The following is a 25844-nucleotide window of genomic DNA, read 5'->3' on the forward strand; positions in this document are numbered from 1 at the left end:
ATTGGGATAATCCTGATCAGGATTTTTCCGGCATAAAGCCCCGACGACGGAACTCTATGCCGGAACAGAACAACGCAAGTGTGAAAGAGCCCTAAAGCGGTCATGTTTTTCCTAATCCTGGACAACCCCTTTAAAAAAGCCACAACAGCCCGCCAAGGCTGCCAGCTTTTAGTCCGGCTCCACACTCCATAAATGTGTAATATGTTCATTTTACAATGCAGGGTGTTAGCTTAATTGTTTAAAGGGGACCTCGCCTGACATGTCCGTTACCCACAAAATTACAATTCTGGAGCATCTATTCCGAGTGTTGTGCTGTTCCTGTTATTCCTCCTGGAAATTTATGAATTCTTTGACAACTTGATATTACCATTGCTCATGTCAAAGGGGCGAGTCCCTATAATCTGGCGCTGGCAGGGAGCGATAGGTTGTGCTGTTCCTGTTATTCCTCCTGGAAATTTATGAATTCTTTGACAACTTGATATTACCATTGCTCATGTCAAAGGGGCGAGTCCCTATAATCTGGCGCTGGCAGGGAGCGATAGGTCACCCCTCCAAATGGAGACACCAGCCGCCAATTTATTTATATATTTTCCGGAGGAATAAGAGAGAAACAAGGCAGAAAAGTTGCTCCATTATAGTTATTTCATGGCGATACAAGTATTTACTAGATTAGACCAGTCAGGTGGATGGACAGGTGTTATCCAGAACATTATCAATAAAGTTTATTGAGAACAGCCAGGACACGAGCAGAGTTACTAACACATGCCGCACGTTTAGATGGCGGCTAGAGAAGCTGCTGCCGCGTCGGTGCAGGAGGACAGTGGATGATGCAGCTTCTGGAGATGGAGGTTAAAGCTCAGAGCACCTTTGGCGGTCTTCAATTTACTTTATTGATACCGCTGTGGAGTTCCCCTTTAAGGCAGGATGAAATTGCACTGGTTTGGATTTTCAGAGCTCATTATACAAATTATCGGAGAGCGCGGTGCACGAGGTAAGTACCTGCAGAGCTTACTGGCGTCTGGGGTGGGGACTGAGTTACGGGGGCAGAAGAGTCGTCTTCTGAGATTAGCTCATGCTCGGCATCTGTGGGGTTAACATTGAGGTTAGAGGACATGCAAAAGAGAGGTCGATGTTAGAGACGGAAACCATGCAGCCTGGGAGCAATGACATCCTGTGGGGGGCTGGTGACCCTCCGCCCGCTGCTAAATGCCACGTATTGCCCCCTGTTCACACCGAGGAGAGGATGACTGTAGGACAGGAGAATACAGTCTATTGCTCCCTGTTATCAGCCATTTCAGGGGAGAGGATGACTGTAGGACAGGAGAATACAGTCTATTGCCCCCTGTTATCAGCCATTTCAGGGGAGAGGATGACTGTAGGACAGGAGAATACAGTCTATTGCTCCCTGGTATCAGCCATTTCAGGGGAGAGGATGACTGTAGGACAGGAGAATACAGTCTATTGCCTCCTGTTATCAGCCATTTCAGGGGAGAGGATGACTGTAGGACAGGAGAATACAGTCTATTGCCCCCTGTTATCAGCCATTTCAGGGGAGAGGATGACTGTAGGACAGGAGAATACAGTCTATTGCCCCCTGTTATCAGCCATTTCAGGGGAGAGGATGACTGTAGGACAGGAGAATACAGTCTATTGCTCCCTGTTATCAGCCATTTCAGGGGAGAGGATGACTGTAGGACAGGAGAATACAGTCTATTGCCCCCTGTTATCAGCCATTTCAGGGGAGAGGATGACTGTAGAACAGGAGAATACAATCTATTGCCCCCTGTTATCAGCCATCTCAGGGGGGAGGATGACTGTAGGACAGGAGAATACAGTCTATTGCCCCCTGTTATCAGCCATTTCAGGGGAGAGGATGACTGTAGGACAGGAGAATACAGTCTATTGCCCCCTGTTATCAGCCATTTCAGGGGAGAGGATGACTGTAGGACAGGAGAATACAGTCTATTGCCCCCTGTTATCAGCCATTTCAGGGGAGAGGATGACTGTAGAACAGGAGAATACAATCTATTGCCCCCTGTTATCAGCCATCTCAGGGGGGAGGATGACTGTAGGACAGGAGAATACAGTCTATTGCCCCCTGTTATCAGCCATTTCAGGGGAGAGGATGACTGTAGAACAGGAGAATACAATCTATTGCCCCCTGTTATCAGCCATCTCAGGGGAGAGGACGACTGTAGGACAGGAGAATACAGTCTATTGCTCCCTGTAATCAGCCATTTCAGGGGAGAGGATGACTGTAGGACAGGAGAATACAGTCTATTGCCCCCTGTTATCAGCCATTTCAGGGGAGAGGATGACTGTAGGACAGGAGAATACAATCTATTGCCCCCTGTTATCAGCCATTTCAGGGGAGAGGATGACTGTAGGACAGGAGAATACAGTCTATTGCTCCCTGTTATCAGCCATTTCAGGGGAGAGGATGACTGTAGGACAGGAGAATACAGTCTATTGCTCCTGTTATCAGCCATTTCAGGGGAGAGGATGACTGTAGGACAGGAGAATACAGTCTATTGCTCCTGTTATCAGCCATCTCAGGGGGGAGGATGACTGTAGGACAGGAGAATACAGTCTATTGCCACCTGTTATCAGCCATTTCAGGGGAGAGGATGACTGTAGGACAGGAGAATACAGTCTATTGCTCCCTGTTATCAGCCATTTCAGGGGAGAGGATGACTGTAGGACAGGAGAATACAGTCTATTGCTCCTGTTATCAGCCATTTCAGGGGAGAGGATGACTGTAGGACAGGAGAATACAGTCTATTGCCCCCTGTTATCAGCCATTTCAGGGGAGAGGATGACTGTAGGACAGGAGAATACAGTCTATTGCCTCCTGTTATCAGCCATTTCAGGGGGAGAGGATGACTGTAGGACAGGAGAATACAGTCTATTACTCCCTGTTATCAGCCATTTCAGGGGAGAGGATGACTGTAGGACAGGAGAATACAGTCTATTGCCCCCTGTTATCAGCCATTTCAGGGGAGAGGATGACTGTAGGACAGGAGAATACAATCTATTGCCCTCTGTTATCACCTATTTCAGGGGAGAGGATGACTGTAGGACAGGAGAATACAGTCTATTGCCCCCTGTTATCAGCCATTTCAGGGGAGAGGATGACTGTAGGATAGGAGAATACAGTCTATTGCTCCCTGTTATCAGCCATTTCAGGGGAGAGGATGACTGTAGGATAGGAGAATACAGTCTATTGCTCCCTGTTATCAGCCATTTCAGGGGAGAGGATGACTGTAGGACAGGAGAATACAGTCTATTGCTCCCTGTTATCAGCCATTTCAGGGGAGAGGATGACTGTAGGACAGGAGAATACAGTCTATTGTTCCCTGTTATCAGCCATTTCAGAGGAGAGGATGACTGTAGGACAGGAGAATACAATCTATTGCCCCCTGTTATCAGCCATTTCAGGGGAGAGGATGACTGTAGGACAGGAGAATACAGTCTATTGCCCCTGTTATCAGCCATTTCAGGGGAGAGGATGACTGTAGGACAGAAGAATACAGTCTATTGCCCCTGTTATCAGCCATTTCAGGGGAGAGGATGACTGTAGGACAGAAGAATACAGTCTATTGCCCCTGTTATCAGCCATTTCAGGGGAGAGGATGACTGTAGGACAGGAGAATACAGTCTATTGCTCCCTGTTATCAGTCATTTCAGGGGAGAGGATGACTGTAGGACAGGAGAATACAGTCTATTGCTCCCTGTTATCAGCCATTTCAGGGGAGAGGATGACTGTAGGACAGGAGAATACAGTCTATTGACCCCTGTTATCAGCCATTTCAGGGGAGAGGATGACTGTAGGACAGGAGAATACAATCTATTGCCCCCTGTTATCAGCCATTTCAGGGGAGAGGATGACTGTAGGACAGGAGAATACAGTCTATTGCCCCCTGTTATCAGCCATTTCAGGGGAGAGGATGACTGTAGGACAGGAGAATACAGTCTATTGCCCCCTGTTATCAGCCATTTCAGAGGAGAGGATGACTGTAGGACAGGAGAATACAGTCTATTGCTCCCTGTTATCAGCCATTTCAGGGGAGAGGATGACTGTAGGACAGGAGAATACAGTCTATTGCCCCCTGTTATCAGCCATTTCAGGGGAGAGGATGACTGTAGGACAGGAGAATACAGTCTATTGCTCCCTGTTATCAGCCATTTCAGGGGAGAGGATGACTGTAGGACAGGAGAATACAATCTATTGCCCCCTGTTATCAGCCATTTCAGGGGACAGGATGACTGTAGGACAGGAGAATACAGTTTATTGCCCCCTGTTATCAGACATTTCAGGGGAGAGGATGACTGTAGGACAGGAGAATACAATCAGCCTTATACTAATGATCAGTAGCAATAATGGGGCACAGCGACCCCTTCGGCCTTTGTATTGCATTACACTCCTGTCACCTCCAAAGTCCATATGTGATGCCCATATATGATGTATGACCAGGGTGCGAGTTACATGAGGTGCGAGGGTTAATTCATGCACAACATACAGCAGCGGTTATGGAAATAATAGTGTCAGGGGGCAGTAGAGCGGCTGCAGAACTTTCTGGGACCCCCTCACCTTGAGTGCCGTTCTCTCCTCCTTTCTCCTCCTCTAGTAACTGGCTAAACGGATTTGGAGGAGCAGGGGGCGCGTTCTCGTCCTCTTCAAAGTGCGTCATCTGCAGGGAGAACAGAGCACGTCACAGCGGGTGAATTCTCTAAGCATCTCCTGCCACGGAGACAGTCACAGGCGAAAAAAGTCTACAAACAACGAATAAACGCCCAATGACGACTCGTCTCAGATTTTGCCAAAGTAGGAGAAGGGCGTTGAAGTGGGAGGAGGGCGCCATTCCAGCTTCTGAAGTTGACCTTAGAGGGTAAAACGGGATCTAGATACTTACAGGAGGCGGCTTTTCCACCACGATTCCTGCCAAGACTTGTGACTGCGGTCCGGCCGTCTTCAGATCGTACCGATTCTGCTCCCGGATCTATAAGGTTAAAAAAATAATAATAATAATTAAAAAAGGTTAGACAAAAATACTGCTAATCGATCCTTAAAGGGGTTCTCCAGGAATTAAGAAAATGAAAATACTTAAATATTACTTCATTATAAATTTATTACCAAATACCTTTCATTAGTTATAATGGCTAGTTTTGTCCGGGGAGCAATCATTAGGAGAAATAAAATGGCCGCCGTCCTATTAGTCCACATAAAACCTGTCCTAATTACACAGGAGGACAAGTTAAAGAGCTGCGCCATCTTCCTCTCTTACTTGTCAGGGACTATGATCCTGAATTCGGCTGATGAGATCTTCAGCTTAATCTCTGTAGGAATGGAGTCCATGAGGAGACGAAGTACAGAGAGGATAGAGAGGGTATAGATAATGAGCAGCAGCACATTACCTGTCCTCTCTGTACTTCATGTCTCCTCATGGACTCCATTCCCACAGAGATTCAGCTGAAGATCTCATCAGCCGTATTCAGGATCATAGACCCTGACAAGTAGAGAGGAGGAGGACGAGGCGGCTCTTTACCTCCGTGTTGTAAAGTAACTTGTCCTCGTGTGCGATTAGGACAGGTTTTATGTGTGCTAATAGGACGGCGGCCATTTTATTTCTCCTAATGATTGCTCCCCAGACAAAATGAACCATTATAGTTAATGAAATGTATTTGGGAAAATATTTATACTAAAGTAATATTTAAGTATTTTCATTTTCTTAATTCCCGGAGAACCCCTTTAAGCCACCATGAGATGGCACCAGGTCCATTCTATCTGAATGCCAAGTATGAATAACCCTATGCAGAAAAGCCCTGCCCCCTACTATTGTATTAAAGTTAGAGTTCACGAGTAACCCCCCATAACTATGGTTAATGGTTCAGTCCATAAAATGCAACTGTAGCTGTAAATAATAATATTTAGGAGAGTCAGTATACCCCAAGCTGTGGAAGAACTACAACTCCTAGCATGCCCTGCAGTCACCTTGTTTCTCTTCTCTAGAACATCTGTCGGGTTGGTATTTAATGGGACAAACTGGTTAGGATCTTCAATCTTGATGGGATATCCGCCTGAAGACTTGCTGAGCTCGTCGGCTTTCATCCACTGGAAAGTAAAGAGGGACGGGGGGTGGTCAAAGAGGGGGCAACACGGACAAAGGAAAGCTCAACTAAGAGATCCTTCAATACCAAAAACAGGCCTCAAGTTATCTTGGGTTAATCTTTATCTTATTGGTAGAGGAATACAATGCTAGTACCCCAGTGAAGACTGACACAGGCAGAGGGAGGAGATCAGGGTTTGTGGATAGTGGAGTGACACTTGTAATAGCCAATCACGTGGCATGTGAACAGATTGGCTCTTCGCTCTATGCGGGGGGCCCCCCGTCTCACCATGATCTTCGTTCTTGGGCTCATCTCTCCACTCACGGACTCCTCGGGGACGTGGACTCTTAAGTACGTGTTTGGGGAGTTCAGCCAGCGCGTCTTCTCCCTCTGCTGCTTCTGAACCAGGTAATTCAGCGGAGAACGTGGCATCCCCTGATCATCTTCGAAGGAGAAGGCTGTGACCGTGGCGGGGATCTCAACTTCGCTCTTGTGTCGCGGCTTGTCTCGTGTCAGCGGCTGCCGGTAAGCGTACCCAGTCCTGTACCCCTGCGGGGAAAACAGGACAAAGATCGTTATTTGAGCCACGAATGCCAAGGGTGCAGTACCACTCGATAGCCACTAGGAGGTGCTTTACTTTAAAATACAATTTTTTGCATCTTTTGTAAAAAGTTAAATCTAGAAACGTGAAGGAGACAAAAATAAAAAAGACAAATAATCAAAGAAACCATCAGAAATGTGCAAAATGTAACCGAAGCGCTGCAGTACCAGCAGCAACCACTAGATGGTGATGTGCTGTAAAGTAATGGAAAGGGATGTAAAGGGATGGAAATTACTTCAATTAGTCGGGGCCCCTTGCTGTTTGCGCTAGCTTCTTAGGGCCCGTCATTCATATTCAATACGTCCGACATTCGCTCTATTTACCAGATTGTCCAGCATCCTCATGAGCGATTCGAATTCCAGTTCCCCGACTTTCCACTTGTACTGCCCTTCCATGTTCACCCCTCCCCCGCCACCTGCGGCCAAGGAGTGTGTGACGGGCTTGTACTTCTCCAAGTCTAACAGCAGAAGGTTGTTTATGCCTCCGGACCCGGCCAAGGCGTGGACCTGCGAAAAAGGACAATATTGAGTACCCCGTATATCACCCAAGGCCCCCCCCCTTAAGAATATAAGATCTTCTGAGCTACATCAACACAAAAACAACTGAAATAACCGCAGGTACAGAACTGTGTGAAGCCTTAAAGGGGTCCTCCGGGAATTCATAAGCTCAGATCTCCCCCGTGCGGCCCCCACCATAACAGTGTGGCCCCCACAAGATCTCTACTGATGGGCCAAATGTCTGCAGAACATGGCGTGTGCAGACAGGACAGCGGAGAGGTGCGGCCCTGCAGCCTACAGGACACCAGCTGAATTCGGAGCGCAGCTCTGGAGGTGATCCTAGATTAAGAATTAAAGTGAAGGTCCTATGTAGATCTGGGAGTGGATAAATCTGTCGTTACCTGAACCTCACAGGCTAGCTGCGCGTTGAAGATGTAGTGGAAGGCTTCTTCCATGGTTTCTCCCAGAGCCATCACCCCATGATTCCGGAGCACCAGCACCTGCACAAGGAGACCAGACACAATGAGCAGCGCCACCTACTGGCGGAGGCCGGGCACCACAGAGGCTTCCGCATTTATGGAAATCAAGCACCATCCTTATCTAATGAAACCTTCTGCAACTTCAGTTTACGGTGCGTCAATTGACCTTTGTGGTCAAGCTTTTAACCCCTTCAGCACCCTGCAATTTTATTCCCTGCCTTCCTGGAGCCATATTTTTTCTTTCACATAGCCGTATGAGGGCTTTTTTTTTTTTGGCGGGACATGTACTTCTTTCTAATGGAACCATTTAAAATTGCATACAATGTAGTGGGATGCTGGGAAAAAAATTCCAAATGGGCCAGAATTAAAAAACTAAAAAACACCACAATTCCACCAGTTTCATGGGTTTTGTTTTTAAGACCTTCCCTATGCAGTAACACTGACATGTGACCGGGTCAGTACAACGATACCACATGTATAGTTTTTCTTGTGTTGGAGAAAAAAAATAAAAAAAATAAACTTTGGAAAAAGTTTTTTTCTTTTCATACCATATTCTCCTATAACTTTTTTTTATAGAGCTGTGTGGGGGCTCATATTTTGCAGGACGATGTGTAGTTTTTATTTACACATTTTTGGGTGGGTGTGACTTTTTTTGATCACTTTTAATTCCATTTTTATGTGAAGTGACAAAAAAAAATTGCAAATCGGCCATTCTGATTTTCTACCGTTATATTTTAATTGTATGGGCGCTTTGGGATGCGGCGATCCCCATGATGTTTATTTTTTATTATTTATTTTTAATGATGAGGAAAGGAGTGATTAGGATTTTTATATACATACGGTATATATATTTTTTCCTGTTTTTAAGTCTGCTTATATGACTATAATAAGCAACCATAAGATTGCTTCTACCACACATGGCATTGATTTGCCATGTACTTGTGGAGCCCTGCCGCCTGCAGAGCTCGACAGAACTTGCAGCTCTCGAAGCCCCGCTTTCTTCAGAGAGACCAGGCCTTCCAGTGCGACCCAATGGCTCCACTGAGCCGTTCAAGCCCCAGAAGTGCAGCGATCTCGGGTTTTCTGCTTTCAGATGCAGTGGTCACAATGGACTACGGCATCTGAAGGATTAAATGTCTGCAATTGGTATCATCGCTGATCGCAGACATTAGCCCAGGGTGTCTTCCGTTTAAAACCGCAAAAACCTGGCGGCTATGGCGCCCGCTGCGCTTGCAAGCCAGTGCCTAAAGACTGGACTTCCACCGTACATATAGAGCGGAGGTTGGGAAAGGGTTAACCAGTGAATGGAAACATTACTTACATCTAGTTTTTAAACTTGTCAGGACCTAATACTTCTCACAGCTGAGCCTTTGTTACAATGTATCCAGTCAAGACAATCTTCTGTGAGCCAATTGTATCTGCAGCACATATCGCTCTCTTGTAACGATAGTCTGCTACAATGTATCAGTGCAGGTGAAATGTATCAGTCTGTTTATCTCATGGAAGATTGTCTGGACTGGATGCGATTGTGACAAACCCTCAGCTGTGAGAAGTTTTAGGTTCCCATTAATTGACAGCAAATAGATGTTGGCATATAACATGCTTGAATGCCCCATTACGTATAGTCAGTGAATTGTGTTACCTTAGCGCTGGGCCCCAGAACCTTCTGCAGTTGGATCCTCTCCTGCTGCTCGTCCAGAGACCCCTGGTAATTGTAGTACGCCACTTCGCCGAGCAGCAGAGCTTCCTGGGAGATGGGTAGGATGCCACACTTCATGGATGAGACCTGCACAGGAGGGGAAGAGGAGGCTAAGAGGCAGCAGGTGACAGTAAAGGTCCCCTCTCCTGACATGTCTGTCTTACTAGACACTTGCACTCTATTATTCCTCATGGAAACGTATGAATAAATTGACAACTGGCACTGGCAGCAATGATTGGACATTGCAAGACAATGGCTGCCACTGCACAATCAACCGTGTCCACCCCTGTATCCCCCCCCCCCCCTTTGTTATTCCCGCTGGGTCCTAGTGCCAGTGAATGCAAATGGCTGGCCAGGCGTCACTCACAGCAGCAGTGGCGGGAGTATGTATATGGATCACACATCGCACGTCAGGACGGGTGGAGTAGATGGCCGCGTGAGGGCTAAACCCGGAGGGGTCGATGCGCAGGTTGGTTGCGCCCTGATCCACCACGTCGCCAACGATGTTCAGCTTCACCTGCAAAAAGGTAAAGAAAATATTGTAAGAAACAAAAAAAAATAATAATTAAATGGGGCGAGAAGAAAACAAGAAGTGGGTCTTACCAGGTTAGCGGCAGATGCTTCGGAGAAGGAGAGGCCTCTGGGAATGATCAGGATGTGGTCTTGCTCTTTGCTGACCCTCGCCTGCAAAAAAATATATAAAAATTATACAGATTAATAATGGTGGATTATAATATACACCGGCGCCACCTGCTGGCCGTTACATGTCACTGCACTGACTTTCAACATCAAATTGCAACTTTATAAAAAGGTTTGTGATTCAATTCTTACAAGTTCCTTGTTTGCTGTCAGTGAATGGAAAGATTTCAGCTTAAATACGGAAGCTGAAAGCCTCTCCTGATCATGTGCACTGGAGCAGGACTAGATCATGTGCACTGGAGCAGGACTAGCTCAGGTGGGTGAGGGGGGGGTTCTGATCTTCTCATTACAGATTAAATTTACCTATTAAAAAAAGTAGCAGATTTTCTGGAAGCCTGCATGGCCTGTATCCACACTATGGGGGGCACAAATATCATGGCTTACCGTGATGTAGGCGTTGGACAGGTGCGCCCACCCGAAGAGGTCGGCAAGCCGGTACATGGAAGCCAGCTTGGAGCGGGCCAGCTTCTCGCCCTTCACCAGCAAGCCCTCTATGGCGGGGTGAATGTCGTTAACGGGAGTCACCATCCCCAGACCTGGAAAATGACCAGAGAGGTTAGGCTGAACAACCCCCCCCTTCCCTCAGGACAGACAGAAGCTGCTGCATGAAGACGCAAGATCTGATCTGAAGCAAACGCGATAAAAGCCAAGCCTCGTACCCTTCCCCATAATCACGTGACCAGTTGGGGGCGCTCCGGGGTGCCTACTTGTGTCCTTCCAAGAGGAGGTTACAGCACATAATAATCAGGAGCTTCAGGGGGCAAGACCACCAGTAATTATATCCAGAACGGGTCGCGCTCTCCTCGCGGTTCCCAAGGAGCTGCCGAGCCCTTCAGCTTGTTTACAGCTGCCAAACCTTTGTACCTGCCTATCGGTCGCCCTCAGGACACGTTTATGGATGGGCGTGCCGCCCCAGGACGGGAGCCAAAAACAGATCGATTAGTTGCGCATGAACTGGGGAAGTTGCATAAGTATACACGGGGCGCAGATTCAGCGTGATAAACCCTGCACGCGAGGTCGGGCGTCTTGGTGCCCTCTGCCATTTCAGAAAGTATTCACGCCCCCGGCCTATCCTACGTTTCTGTCCTTTAAATCTGCTTCGTTTTAATTTAGCGGGTTGCGTAGCTGTAACAGAAGCGGACACAGAGCGACATGAAAAAAAGTATTCACCCCCTTCCGGATGCTGCGTGCTCGTCACATTGACGGGTCTGTGATCTTTAAATAAAACATGGAGTTAGACAGTAGAATGGGAGCAGTCGCCTGACCCTGTATCTGAACCTCGATGGGTTAATCCCACAGACAGATCCCCTCCTGAGCATAAGTAACTGCCCCCCTTCAGCCAGACATAGAGGGAACTACGCTGTCTACAGAGTCCGACTTGTCCATCTTATGTGTGAATACTCCCATAGTAATCGAGGGGGGAAGAGGTGTCCCCCTGGAAGATGCCGTGGCGCTGAGGTGGCGGGCCGGTACATGGGGGACGCAGGTTCCTAGAAAAAGACCCCAAATCCCCACCGTTACCAAACACTTACTGAGCGGAGACGAGGAGAAGCCGGCGAATGAGCTGGCCATCACGTAGTCGGCAATTTGCTGCAGAGCCAGCAGCCCGGTCGGGGTGTTTCCTTTCTGCATCTGATCCTGAATGAGACTTTCCAGGTCCTCGCGAAAAGCCTGAAAAAAAAAAAAAGAAAGCAGAGGCCAATTACAGAGGGCACCCGAAAATGTACACACAGTAACGTTGCGTCTAATTGTCCTTAAGAGCTGCAATCACAATTCTGCTTTCTGCCAATACGCTGAACGTCAGCACTGTGAACAGGATGCAGCTCTGGATTAAAGGGGTATTCCAGTTATAACAGGATAGGGGATAACTATCAGACTGGTGGGTACTGTGCTGCTCCTAGAAATGAAGGGAGCAGTGGCACGCATTTCCAACCGGCTGCAATGTCCGTTTCAGGGGGCTTCATGGAGTACTGAGGTCCCAGAGGTAGGACCCCCACAGATCTGATAGTTATCACTGATCCTGTGCACAGGGGATAACGCGTTCTATCCGGAATAACCCTTTAAAGTAGACTTAAAAAGGTATGAAATGATGGCCGCTGCTCATTTAGTAATGCCCCATCATCCTAATCTCCCACCCAGACAGCTGACAGGGTATGAGAAGAGGGGGATAAGCGGCCACAAGACATCTGTCACCCCTGGTCTCTAAAAGGCCAAAAGGATCTGACCAGTAAAAAGACAACCTAAAGATCCATGGACACTAGACCAGGGGCAGACCCCACAGGGGCCCTCATCTGCATCGTTTCAGTGTATCAGTGAACGCCGCAGGCTCACGCATATGGGAGACCTCAGAACAAGTGTTCACAAGGACTGCAGACGTTAATTGGCTTTTTTGTTTTTAATTAATTTACAGCCTGGGGCGTAGGATCTGCTAATTATCAGAATGGGTCATCTCAAGTGGGAGGATAACCCTCGTCAGCATTTCCTCCTACACAACCACAGAGGAGTCTGGAGTAGTGCCCGACACCAGCGCATCCGTCTGTGTAAGGCCTCCATCCATGGCTCCCAGCACGAAGCCGCCTGGAGAAAATCAGCCATAGTGGACGCGTGTAGACAATATCTACTACTCATGGGCACCTCCACCCCCATCGTCTCCAGGGTCTGTATACAAGGTCCTTCCTGGTCTTCTTCCTCACTCAGGTCTTCTCCTGTGCTGCACCAGTTCTCTGGAACACTCTTCCTCTTGAGAGTCTTTAAAAGGTTCTGGACTCGAATCTAAACAGGATTCTGGAAACCTCCCGGGTACTAAAATCAAATATCTAAAATATGGAGGGAAGATCCACATCGAGAAATCCCACTGCCGGCAAGGAGGAACAGAATGTTTCCAGGACAAAGCGCGGACATGATCCAATCTATGTCATCTTCAGAACCTGCCCATGCTTAGACCAAATTCCCTCAGCCAGTTCTTCTCACATGCTGCACTTATTCCTTGGAGTCCATCACTTTAATAAAGAGGTTCTCCAAGTACACCTAACAGGAATTTGCAAAATGTTCGAAGACTCCTCTATCAATGTATCAAACCTGAAAGATTTATAAATCCTTGTATAGACGTGAAGCAAGGCTTCCTTCAAGGACTGAGTGGAAATGGGCTAGCTCCAACAAGGACACCTCTAGCAGAGGTCTTCTGCTTAATTCCCGATTCCTCCATGATCTGTATAACATTTCTTGGTCTTCCGGGATCCATTGCCCTTGGCCAGGTCTTCTCAATGCTCACGAACATGCTTCCACCTGACAGATTCCCAGGCGCCAGAAGTTATCCACGTAAAGAGGTTCTCTGGTCCCATAAGGAAATCTTATCCGCCCAGAGTGCCGTAACCACTATATTTCTGCCCAATATACCTGTTCTTTATGTCAAAACTTTTCTTCCCCACCGCATCCTGGCAGGATGTTGACATGTAGAACTTCCCATTTTCCTCAGCTTCTTTCAGGGTTTCCTAAACAATCCCAGAATGCCTTGTGAAGTTTACCTGGAATTGTCCGCCTGCAACTGTTCACTCTAGTCGTCTCACCCCCTACTCCTCTCCCCTTCTAGGTGCAGCCAGCCCCGAGAAACATTACAGAGAAAAAGAATGCTGGGATTGGTTGGAAAACCCAACAGGAAGTTCTGCATGTAAACATCCTGCCAGGATGCAGTGATGCCGAAGACAGGGGAAGGAAACCGCCAACATGAGAAATGGGTATAGGGGGCAGAATAAGAAGTTCTGCATGTAAACATCCTGCCAGGATGCAGGGTAGATAAAAAAAATAATTATGGCACCGGAGAACCCCTTTAACACACATATGTATGTAAATAATAACCATAACTCCTGGTCTAATCACTGCCATGAACATAAAACAAAATGCCTCCAGGACAAGACAGATGTTTCTCTAGATCTGACTACAGTCTCTCACCCCCTGTATCATCTTAAGGTTCTGCCTAAAATTCCTTTGCTGGTCTTTTGAGATTAGTTGTTTTCACCCAGGTCTTCTCTTGTGCTGCACCGATCCTCTGAAAAAACTCTTTTGGCACCAAATAATCTATGGAGAAAATCCTGAAAGAATACCCCCATCATCCATAAATCCTGGCATATTCCCCGCCATCAACACAAAGATTATCTCCAGGACAGTCTAAATCCAACCCAGAAACCTTCTCCTCGTTACGGTCGACCTCTACTCTGGTCACCTCAGCCTCCTGTATGTAATGTCTTCCCTCTCCTCACTCAGATCTTCTCTTGTGCTGCACCTATTTTCTGGAGCTTACTTCCACCTGCCCGATCTCCAGAGGCTCCGATAGAGAATTTAGGAGAAACATGGCAGTAGAAGGTGGAGAATGGTGGTTTCAATCCTGACAGTAAAACCTTAAGCCAAAGCTTCAATACCAGACAGGCCTCTCACCCAGTTAAGCCAGTGCTCTCTGCTCTGCACTGATGAGGGGAAATCACCCCGAAACAGCTGTCTGCAGATGAGGTGCTGGCTTATTTAGTATCCGAGTCGTGTCTCAAGGCTTATTTAAAGAGCTGAACATTGACTTCCATCTGGTGGCATTAGAGGCAGAGCTTGCTAAGAGCTCTTTTGCATCCCTTACGACCCAAGTAGCCATGTTTCCTAACCCTAGACAAATCCCACTGGCTATGGTAAGAGTCAGGTCATTTGCAGCCACTTCACCGCCGCTCGTTGTGGGGATGTGGACCTCCAGCAGTCAAGCTTTATGACGTTTCTCATCAGTAGGACACAGATGAATAGGATGCATTTGTCCGGATCTCCAGCAGGGGGCACCCTGATGCCTTACAGAAGCTAACAGGTGGAGGGGGTTCAGCTCTTCGCTGCTGTGCGATACAGATGGATATTTGTATTTGAGGGGCCTCGAAGACCGATGCAATACAGGCTCCTCCAACTGCGGCACTGGGGAATTGTAGGATTTTACACTAACCTCAATATTAAATCGGGACAGATACAGCAGAGCTGACAAAGAATGCAGCCGCAACATTCCCAGTGGCTGTGCCTCTACCCCCCCCCCCCCCCCCCAAACATTGTCCCTGGAACTCTAGGTGCCTGATAAAGGGTTAACAACCAGAGCAGCCGCGATCCTGCCCCCCCTTCCTTCGCCCGGCTGCGCCCCACAGAGCTGGACACTCTTGTGATTGTGTAATGAAGCGGAGGGCACCGAGAGGAGCTCGGGAAGAATTTCAAAGCCCTGCAGCCCCAGCCGGGCGAGCGGAGGCCAAGCATGGGGTCCGTCGGAAAGGGGACCCTGGGGAGCGGACTCTAACCTTCCAGCAAACAGGATTATATGTGGCCCAGGCTGGAAAAGCAGGATCCACTGGCTAAATCTGCTGTCACACACTGAAGATGTAGCAGAGCTGAACGTGTTATTTGGCTTTGTCTTTGCACCTGGTGATAAAGGAGTGCAGACAGACTTCCCCTGCAGCCACAGATCACACAGACTACGCGCTCGCCCCTGCTGCTGCCTCATACACACTCGGCTCTGCTGCATCAGTGCCTCACTAAACTCAGAATTCTTTTCTTCAGCAGATGGCTTTGCACAAGTTTACACGCCCACTCACCGGGCTCTTGAGTATATGAGTCACTCTCTTCTTCTTCTCCATCATGTTGAAGTCCTGGCGGAGATCTGGGGACATGTTCCTCTCCCGGAGGTAGTTGGGGTCGTTTTCATCGACGCGGTCGAAGTAGCGCTCTTTGTGAGGCATGCTGGGAGGGGGCGGGGCGGTGATCACCCCTTGGCTGGATCCGGAACTCATGGCTCAGTCACAGTGGCGCGGGGTCTCACCTGGAAAAGAACGGCAGATGGATGAGGGGGGGGGGTAAGTGACAAACAGGGCAGCACCCAGAACCCTTCGCTGTGAACACCATTAATCACCGTGAGGTCAGGATTCCGGGAAATAAAATGAGAACGTCGCACACCCCGGGCGATAATTGGGTTTTTCACGGGCGGCACAAGGTCACTCCAGCTGAACATGGCGGCGACACAAGCGTCTGCTCCGGGCGGACAGCGCCGATGCCAGCGGACAGATGGCCTTATCCCTCCCGCGTCCAGACTGCGCCCAGATTTGTTTTGAAACCTGAGAGGGTCACGTGACGAAGACGAGGGATTATCTGACCAGAGGCGTCCAGCAACACAAGCCCCTGTGCAAAAGTACACACACCCCCTCCAAAACACCACATCGCCCCCATCCCAGTTCTACCTAACCCTTTACGGCAGATAAAGGGTTACTTCTGCAGCTTTTAATACACTTTGGGTTTCGGTTCTTCGTTTCCAAGATCTCTGCTTGCTGTCAGAGAATGAGAGCGTCCCACGTTATGCTAAAAACTCACAGACCTGATACTTTTCACAGCTGAGAGTTTGGCACAATTGTATCCAGTCTAGGACAATCCTCTGTGGGGTAAACAGCCTTGATTGCAGACTGATACATTGTAACAAACCATCAGGAGAGAGATGTGTGCCGCTGAAGTGGATGCCATTGTAACAAACCTTCAGCTGTGAGAATATTACATCAGGATAGGTATTCGACTCTTGGATGCAAATAGTAATCCCCTCATTCACTGACAGCAAGCGGTGAAAAATGGCAAGAAATTGATGTTAGCAAGTAGCAGAGCTTTTCACCAGTCGAGTTTCTTAAGTGATGTCACCATACAGGCATGATGACATCACCAGGGCACAGCCATATTCATACAGACCTAACGCTTCTCACAGCGGAGGGTTTGTTACAATCGGACCAAGTCTAGACAATCTTTGGGTTGAACAGTATGGACTCTGGACCGGATACAATGTATCAGTGCAGGTGAAATGTATCAGTCTGGAATCCAGGCAGTTTGGCTCACAGAGGACCGTTTAGACTGGATACACCTGTAACAAACCCTCAGCTGTGAGAAGTATTAGGTCTATACGAAGATGGCTGGAAATAGTGATGTCATCAAGCCGACACAGTGACATCACAAATGCGAAACTCAGCTCCAACATTGCAGCATGAGGAAACTTGCTAATATATGTTGCTCTTCAATTTCTCACCATTTTCTAAATCTCTGCTGGCTGTCAGTGAATGAGAGTGTTTCGATTTACCTCCAGAGGCTAAATGCCCATCCTAGTCTAACGTTCTCACAGCTGAGAATTTGTCACAATGATATCCTAACTAGACAATCCTCTGTGAGCGAAACAGCCATATCCCAAGTGTCTTCTCCAGACAATGTTGTTACAATGTATCAGCGCAGGTAATATGGAACAAACCGTCAGGACAGGAGATTTATGCTGCATGTAGATACCACTGTAGCAAACCTTCAGCTGTGAGAAGTATTAGTATTCACTGACAGCGGGGAGAGATCTTTAGAATGAGGAATCGAAGCACAAAGAATATTAGAAAGTAGCAGAACCTTTCGCTATAGAGTGATTGAGCCGAGTGATGTCACCGCATAGGCATGATGACATCACAACAGCCAGGCTGCGGTCACTTTATCAGTCATCGTGTTATCTGCATGGCTCTGGTCACATGACCTCATCTCTCCTGACGTCCATCATCATCATTCAGATCACTACCTTCCCAACATCCACACTTTACATTTTTTGCTGGAATCGCTGCGGCCCCTCCTCTGAAGCCCCCCCGCCCCCATCTCTCGGGGGGTGTTTATTTTTTTAGTCCATTTCCTATTCATTGTTCTGACACCATCTGCACATGACAGCGGCCTTCCGCTCCTCAATATTAACTGTTCGCACACCGACCGGTCGGACTGGATACGACTGTAACGAACCCTCAGCTATAAAACGTAGGTCAGGACCTGCAGCCTAATAATTTCTATGACCATGTTGTGCCGTTCCCCTATTATTCCTGCTAGAAGTTGACAGCTCCTACAATAAGTCTGTTTCCACTCACTGACAGCAAGCAGGATCTTTGTGAGGATCTGACACTCAACCTTTGCGACTATGTAACATCTGCTTGACGGAGGCCGGACCGCGGATACACAGTAGTACGTGATGTCATCACAGGGACGTAAACAAGTCTGCGCTCGTGGGCATCACATGGGACACACATGGCGGTACGGTTATCAGGACCTCTGCCTGGGCAGTGGTCCAGGGGTCAGCGGCGTCACACGACGAATAAAGCTTTGTATTGAAAGATGTCATTGTTGCCCCCGGCAACTGGAGTTATGATACAAAACAATTACAATGTATTTATTCTATCATCTCGCAGGAACAGCCAGACAACTTCCCCATCGGAGTCCGATTACAGGTTGTCGGCTCCGGTGACCTCAGCGGTGGCGCATAATGGCGGCTCGCTGCAAAAAGTTACCCCCGCAGCAGCGGATTTCACCATCGCTGCATCAGGATCCGCCGATTTCTGACCACACTGCAGAGGCTTTCATACTGTCTGCTCCCAACACACCCAAAGCCGCCTCCAAAATTATGCATTTCTCACTGGCGCCCACTGCTGGTAAACCTGTGGGAGACCACTTTATCAAACATCCTGCTCCAGTAACCTCTAAAGCTGCATTCAACATGCTGATGGTTTCCTCTTAACTCGGGTGCGCCTTTCTGCTGGTCAAAACTACAACTCCCAGCATGTTCTGCCACCCTGTTACTTGCTTAAGAGCCACAGGTTGGGGGGGGGGGGGGGGGGGGGATGCTTAGATTTCCCAGCAATCAGACATAGAAACTGCATGACCTCTCAGCTTTGGATGTGACTAGAGCAGAAGAGAACATTTAAAACTGCAAAGTATCCAGACCGTATAAAAGCACAGCAGCGATGGTATCAGTCTTGTGTACGGATAGAAGACCTTCCAGACGTTCCTAACACTGCCTGCGTCAGTCTCTACTGTAATTCTGGAATTTCATTCATGAACTATTTAAGGTGCTCAGGATGTTTTAGGTCCTCCCCAGTGCGAAGAGCAGAAACCTTGGCATGTATGTAGAAGATTATGGGGCAGAGATATCCTTCTGGATTTACTTCTCGAGTCGGCTGATAACAGGGAGCAACAGCTTATGCAAATGACGAGAAGGTGCATTTTAGGTGCGCTGTCCCTTTAAGAGTATTATTGCGGCGCTCTGAACGCTTTGTGCCGGGACACTGGGGTCACCTTGTTCTGCTTTTAATTAGAGAGGGAGAGTATATAAAAAAAAAAAAGGCGCTGTAGTTATCTGGGACAGGCAGACGTCACGTAGCCGGGGCGACGCGCTGCCGAGACCTTCCTGACAGACGACACGCGCTCGCTGCGCGGCTTCTATCGGGAGATTCTACAGACACAGGAGTCTCATTGTGGGGACGGAAAGCAAGAAAAAGAAGGAATGGGCGTCCGTGCCAGTCACCGGAGGAGCCGCGGAGTCATACCCAGCCGTGCCCGGCCTAGTTAACCCTTAAAAGGGGCTTCATGATTGCCACAAACAAGGGGGGGGGACGACAGTCCGCAGGAATCCATTTTAAAGGGTGTCCAGAAGAAAAAGCAGTGCAACGAGTCATAGATTTGACGCAGGAGAAATTTGAGGGTGCAGATGGTAAAACGTGTCCAGAAAAAAAAAAACGCGTCAGTGTTTGTTTTTTTTTTTACTACTGTGCAATCAGACCCGGAGGCAAAGTTATAAAAGCTGCATTATGAGAACAACAATGCCTGGTCCAGCCTATAGTCTGTGCGTAAAAATAGTCGTAAAACGCGTCGGGCGATGTCACGTATCTGCCAAGCTGCATTATTTCTCATCAAACACGGAGGCTCCTACGACCGCTCTTATCTGATGAAAACTAGACGGGAGGGTACCCGCGCTTCAGGACGGTCTGAGATAGGTGCTGAAACGCGTCAGTCGGTCCGTGGCGCGTCATTATACTGCCGAGAGGATGTTTAAAGGGATACACGACACCCATCACTTCTCGCCCAGTGACTGATGAACGGCCTTGCAGGGGGCGGGGCCATTCCTTGTTACATTTGTAGCAAAAACTTGGAAAGAAACCCAAGAACCCGGAGGACTGGAAACGCGCGGTGGCGACATGTGAACGCGGCTCGGCTGTGGTTAACGCCAGCAGGTTCTTACAGGGATTTGGGAGGCTGACATCATCCTCATAAGATTATATAACCTGGGAGAGAAGTCAGACGGAGGCGGCGCGCGCTCATCATCCCTTCTACGTGACACGGAGGCTGCCCTCGAAGAGGCAGGGGCCATGTCTACTAAACTGCAGTCATGGTGGGGTCTGAACATCACATATATCTGGATCACTTTGCAGCAAACACCTTACGTGCCGACATTACCGCTCCCACCCAGCTTTTCCCAGGCACATCTCTCACAGAGCCGCTCCCCCCACATCCGGCTGTTGCCGTTCCGTATTCTAGGAAAGCTGGGTGACAACCAGAGAAGATCTGCTGCTTTCATCATTCCTATGGACATTAGGTTGATTGCAGATTCACTGTTTTCATATGTTCTGCTCTAATCACATCCAAAGCTGCACTAAGAATCCAGCAAGGTCATTTCCTAATGTCACCCCCTGCTGGCTTACTGACTGTACTGCTTTATGAAAGACACAACATTCACACTGCCCCAGCGCCTTTACGTGTCTATACTTGCCAAATTCTTATACTCTAGTCACATCCAAAGCTGCAATCAACTCCTAATTTCCTGCTCACTCTCCATGAAGGCCGTCGGAGTTGTCACCCAGCTTTACACTCAGGAGGCGTCAAGGGCATGGGAGAATTTGTCTTCAAGATAGCGGACGGTGGATCGGTGTTTAGGCCCCTCCCCCACACGCTATAGTCGCAGACTCGTCCGCTGGCGCCTTAACAAGGAAGGGTTACGGAAAGGACATTGCTAATCCACTTGGCAGTCAGACAGCGTCCATCGCGGGGACCGCAAGGAAGGTCGCAATGTTTTTCCGTTATTACAAGCAGCTGGAGAATCACAAATGTGTCTTATAACAGGAAAGATCTGTGTAAGGAACTCATCACCGGGGGCAGGGCACAGCGAGGCGGCTCTTAAAGGGACGCTCCATCTCTGGGGCTTATGGCCTCATCGCCAGCATCGGCACAGGGCAGGCTTCACATTCTGTGAGGTGTAAAGTCATGTAGGAAACACCAACTGCCCTCAGCATTACATTGTTGGGGGTGGCTATCCACAAGTCTCCATTAACAAGCAGAATAGTGAGTGCAGCTCTGGAGTATAGTACAGGATGTAACTCAGGATCAGTACAGATAAGTAATGTTATATACAGTGACTGCACCAGCAGAATAGTGAGTGCAGCTCTGGAGTATAATACAGGATGTAACTCAGGATCAGTACAGGATAAGTAATGTATGTACACGGTGACTGCACCAGCAGAATAGTAAGTGCAGCTCTGGGGTATAATACAGGATGTAACTCAGGATCAGTACAGGATAACTAATGTATGTACACAGGGACTGCACCAGCAGAATAGTGAGTGCAGCTCTGGAGTATAATACAGGATGTAACTCAGGATCAGTACAGGATAAGTAATGTATGTACACAGTGACTGCACCAGCAGAATAGTGAGTGCAGCTCTGGAGTAGAATACAGGATGTAACTCAGGATCAGTACAGGATAAGTAATGTATGTACACAGTGACTGCACCAGCAGAATAGTGAGTGCAGCTCTGGAGTATAATACAGGATGTAACTCAGGATCAGTACAGGATAAGTAATGTATGTACACAGTGACTCCACCAGCAGAATAGTGAGTGCAGCTCTGGAGTATAATACAGGATGTAACTCAGGATCAGTACAGGATAAGTAATGTATGTACACAGTGACTGCACCAGCAGAATAGTGAGTGCAGCTCTGGAGTATAATACAGGATGTAACTCAGGATCAGTACAGGATAAGTAATGTAATGTATGTGCACAGTGACTGCACCAGCAGAATAGTGAGTGCAGCTCTGGAGTATAATACAGTATGTAACTCAGGATCAGTACAGGATAAGTAATGTATGTACACAGTGACTCCACCAGCAGAATAGTGAGTGCAGCTCTGGAGTATAATACAGGATGTAACTCAGGATCAGCACAGGATAAGTAATGTATGTACACAGTGACTGCACCAGCAGAATAGTGAGTGCAGCTCTGGAGTATAATACAGGATTGTAACTCAGGATCAGTACAGGATAAGTAATGTATATACACAGTGACTGCACCAGCAGAATAGTGAGTGCAGCTCTGGAGTATAATACAGGATAAGTAATGTATGTGCACAGTGATAAGCTAACATCCAGCAATCCAGAATATCGGATAATCCGGCATCTGTAAATCATGAAGGGGCTACGTCCTCGTGGTCTTATCTGCAGGGATCCACATTATGGGATTTATCTTGGCAGCCGAGCGGGATCCGGGACACGGCTGCTCACTTGGAACGACGCGGCCAGGAAATAATTACGGTTATGAGCGCGGTGCTAAGAAAACAGACTTAAGCTGAAGTATAAAATCCAGCGGTCAGGAAGCTCGCGCCGTGCACTATACGAGGGGCTCCACCTGAAAATTACAAGCTCATGGGCCCCTGGAGATTTTGTGGGGACAACAATCTCTTCCCTTACGTCGCTGCGGTATGAGCCGGCGCCTGTACAGCTAATGTCAAGGCCGCAAAAACGGCAAACTGCACGAGTTCTATCCGGGACTGGAGCGGCGCAATGGGCGGGGTCACAGGACTATGTGGGGCCCCCCCCCCCCCCTCGAGCAGGAAACTGATGCATCAGCCTGCACAGGACTCCGTGGCGGACGCCAGGCGGTCGCTCTGTAAGTGGCCATGGCTTTCCCGGGGATGAAGCATCTTCCTGGGAGGAAATGATCGCTCCATGGAGATGGTGAGGTCACCGACGAGGACGCCATCATATTATCAGACAGGTGGGGCTCAGGCGGGTGAGAAGGTCTCCGGATCATGTCCCCCCCCCGTGACCACTGCTGCCCCCATGTGGCAATTCACACACCTGCCTTTGACTTGAAACTAATGCAAAAGCAGAAATTCCCATCTGTAGTTGGTGACTCCGGCTCATCTGCAGAGTCTACAGGGGCACAGGGTAGTCAGGAACCCCCCTCCTGTCCCCCATGCTGTGCACTGCACCTATGCTCCATTACAGCACAGCTATGATCATGACTCCAGCCTGGAAAGCTTGTGTATTGAGTCTGAAGTGGCCTGGACTGAATGACGGACTCCACTGTGGTGCTCTGTGCCTCTCCCATACTTTACACTGCAGCCATACTTGCTTAGAAGAAGTCAGGACATAAAACAGGTTTGGGTCGCGGCAGAGGTCACCGTCGAGATGGGGGGGGGGGGGGGGGGGGGGAGGGTCGCAGCAGAGGTCACCGTCGAGGGGGGAAGGTCGCAGCAGAGGTCACCGTCGAGGGGGGAAGGTCGCAGCAGAGGTCACCGTGGAGGGGGGAGAGGCTGTGAAGGTCACTGTTATGGGGGGACAGTTAGCTGCTGGGGTATATAGGGTTACTAGCGATCGGGCGCCTGGGCGTCCCCTGGAACACACAAACCACTAGCACTTCATACACGGGCAGCGCGAGGTACTATTTCTAATATATATATATATAGCCCTGCATAAGTAATGGCGCCCCCAACTGGTGTGAGTATTACTCCTGCAGAGATGATGGAAGGGGTAAGTCAGTGGCAGTATGTCCCTATGATAACTACACTTGGCTCGCAGAATAGCGGTCACAGGTCACGTCCCAGACGAAAAACAAGAGCATGAAAAAGAGGAAACTGACCAGACAAAGACAACACACGGCGCGAGAGATAAAAGAGCGCCGTGCACCGTGACGATGCGCCCCCGCGACATGGCGGCCAGGGTAGTGGAAGCAGAACGACCGTCAGCTTCCTCCATAAAAGCCTTTCCCATGTGCTGCAGCAGCACTGCGCATCCTGAGCTTGGGTCATGAATAGAATGCCAGAACTCCAGTTTGGACCGACACGTGGACAAAGCAATGGCGGATGCACAATGTGTGGTGGTCACAGAAAATGACCCCCAGGAAATCTCAGCGCTGTGAGCTGCGAGGCACAGAGGGAAGGTTTTTTCCCAGGGCTCCCGGGGGATGCCAGGCAGTTGTATCGGATGCGGTGCCCCCAGACATCAGAGCCGTTCCCTCAGGACCCATAATGGCGGGGTCAGGCTCCCGGGTGCAGCGATGACAGGGCCTCTCCCTCATCAGATCGAGGAGCTAGAGCAGAGATGAATACCACTCATCTTCGTCAACGCCACATGCCAACCACACCAGTGATACTGTCATTAGTGGTTCATGAATAGAATTCTAGGACTACAGTTTAAACTGACACAAAAACGCCAGACTTTTTTTTCCCCTCATTCTAGTTGGAAATGCCCTTTAAATGTTCCCTCCACGCTGCACCCCATCATCAGATAGGAATGGCAGATAACGGGGGGTACGTGGGGCTCACCCGCATAACTGGGTGTCTCCGCTGTTCAATGCAGCACGCTAGGAATGCACAAAACACTCGATGCAAAGGAGAACGCGTGGCGGAGCGCCAGAGCCACATCTCATGTCCACCGCTGACATCCCCTCTGTAGTCGCCAAGAGGGGGGGATTTACCAGGCGTCCGGCCAACAACCGGGGCGTCACAGGCAGCGCCTTATTACAGTCGCACGATATATTGGGGGGGGGGGGGGGGGGATATCTCTGCAGGGTCTATTATATAAACCACTGAGATCTACTACACTAGATCCGAGAGGGATTTATTGCTACGTTCATCTGAAGCCTCAGGAATAGAATACCAGAACTGCAGTAAAGACCGTCACCACAGGCAGGAGAGAGATAAAGGACTACTACTGATGCAGGTCAGGATCTGTGGAAAGCTGGGTGGCAACGGGCACAGTACCAGCTGTTAGATAGGTTGTCACCTGTTGGAAAGCTGGGTGACAACCATTGTGGTCCGCACTGCGGCCTCCCCTGATGTAGTCACCCAACTCTCCCCAGACTCCTGAACACTTTAGATACGGTGAGCCAATGACAACCAATATGGCCGCCATAAGGGGTAATCACTCAGCTTTCCCAGACTCCTGAGCAGCAGATCGGCAGAGCCGTGCCGCTCCGCGGGTTACAGGAATACGGCAGAGCCATACCAGTCCATGGGTTATAGGGATATAGCAGAGCTGTATTAGTCCATGGGTTACAGAGATATAGCAGAGCTGTGCTAGTCCATTGGTTACAGGGATATAGCAGAGCTGTGCTAGTCCATTGGTTACAGGGATATAGCAGAGCTGTGCTAGTCCATTGTTTACAGAGGTATAGCAGAGCTGTGCTAGTCCATTGGTTACAGGGATATAGCAGAGCTGTGCTAGTCCATTGTTTACAGGGATATAGCAGAGCTGTGCTAGTCCATTGGTTACAGGGATATAGCAGAGCTGTGTTAGTCCATTGGTTACAGGGATATAGCAGAGCTGTGCTAGTCCATTGGTTACAGGGATATAGCAGAGCTGTGCTAGTCCATTGGTTACAGGGATATAGCAGAGCTGTACTAGTCCATTGGTTACAGGGATATAGCAGAGCTGTACTAGTCCATGGGTTACAGAGGTATAGCAGAGCTGTGCTAGTCCATTGGTTACAGGGATATAGCAGAGCTGTACTAGTCCATTGGTTACAGGGATATAGCAGAGCTGTACTAGTCCATTGGTTACAGGGATATAGCAGAGCTGTATTAGTCCATTGGTTACAGGGATATAGCAGAGCTGTGCTAGTCCATTGGTTACAGGGATATAGCAGAGCTGTGCTAGTCCATTG

The 25844-nt window shown here is 48.8% G+C and overlaps 1 protein-coding gene across 6 annotated transcripts in view; it reads right to left on the minus strand.

The window, feature by feature from the left end:
- Positions 1-25844, minus strand: part of ADD3 (adducin 3) — a 55555-nt gene that overhangs the window by 3285 nt on the left and 26426 nt on the right. For 3 of the 6 annotated variants that reach the window (XM_040435382.1, XM_040435384.1, XM_040435383.1), the window contains 14 exons: positions 15684-15907; positions 11616-11754; positions 11254-11298; positions 10468-10619; positions 9988-10068; positions 9752-9901; positions 9328-9471; positions 7608-7706; positions 7033-7215; positions 6397-6657; positions 5993-6112; positions 4914-5000; positions 4592-4691; positions 1000-1083 (listed from right to left, as the gene is read on the minus strand). In XM_040435382.1, coding sequence (XP_040291316.1) covers positions 1000-1083; positions 4592-4691; positions 4914-5000; positions 5993-6112; positions 6397-6657; positions 7033-7215; positions 7608-7706; positions 9328-9471; positions 9752-9901; positions 9988-10068; positions 10468-10619; positions 11254-11298; positions 11616-11754; positions 15684-15878 — 1840 coding nt within the window. In that variant the 5' untranslated portion in view covers positions 15879-15907. Of the gene's footprint in view, positions 1-999; positions 1084-4591; positions 4692-4913; positions 5001-5992; positions 6113-6396; positions 6658-7032; positions 7216-7607; positions 7707-9327; positions 9472-9751; positions 9902-9987; positions 10069-10467; positions 10620-10742; positions 11095-11253; positions 11299-11615; positions 11755-15683; positions 15908-25844 lie in introns of those variants that run through there. The other 3 variants (XM_040435385.1, XM_040435386.1, XM_040435388.1) reach the window with 3 other exon arrangements.

This window comes from Bufo bufo, chromosome 6, assembly GCF_905171765.1.
Source record: "Bufo bufo chromosome 6, aBufBuf1.1, whole genome shotgun sequence".
Lineage (NCBI taxonomy): Eukaryota > Metazoa > Chordata > Amphibia > Anura > Bufonidae > Bufo > Bufo bufo.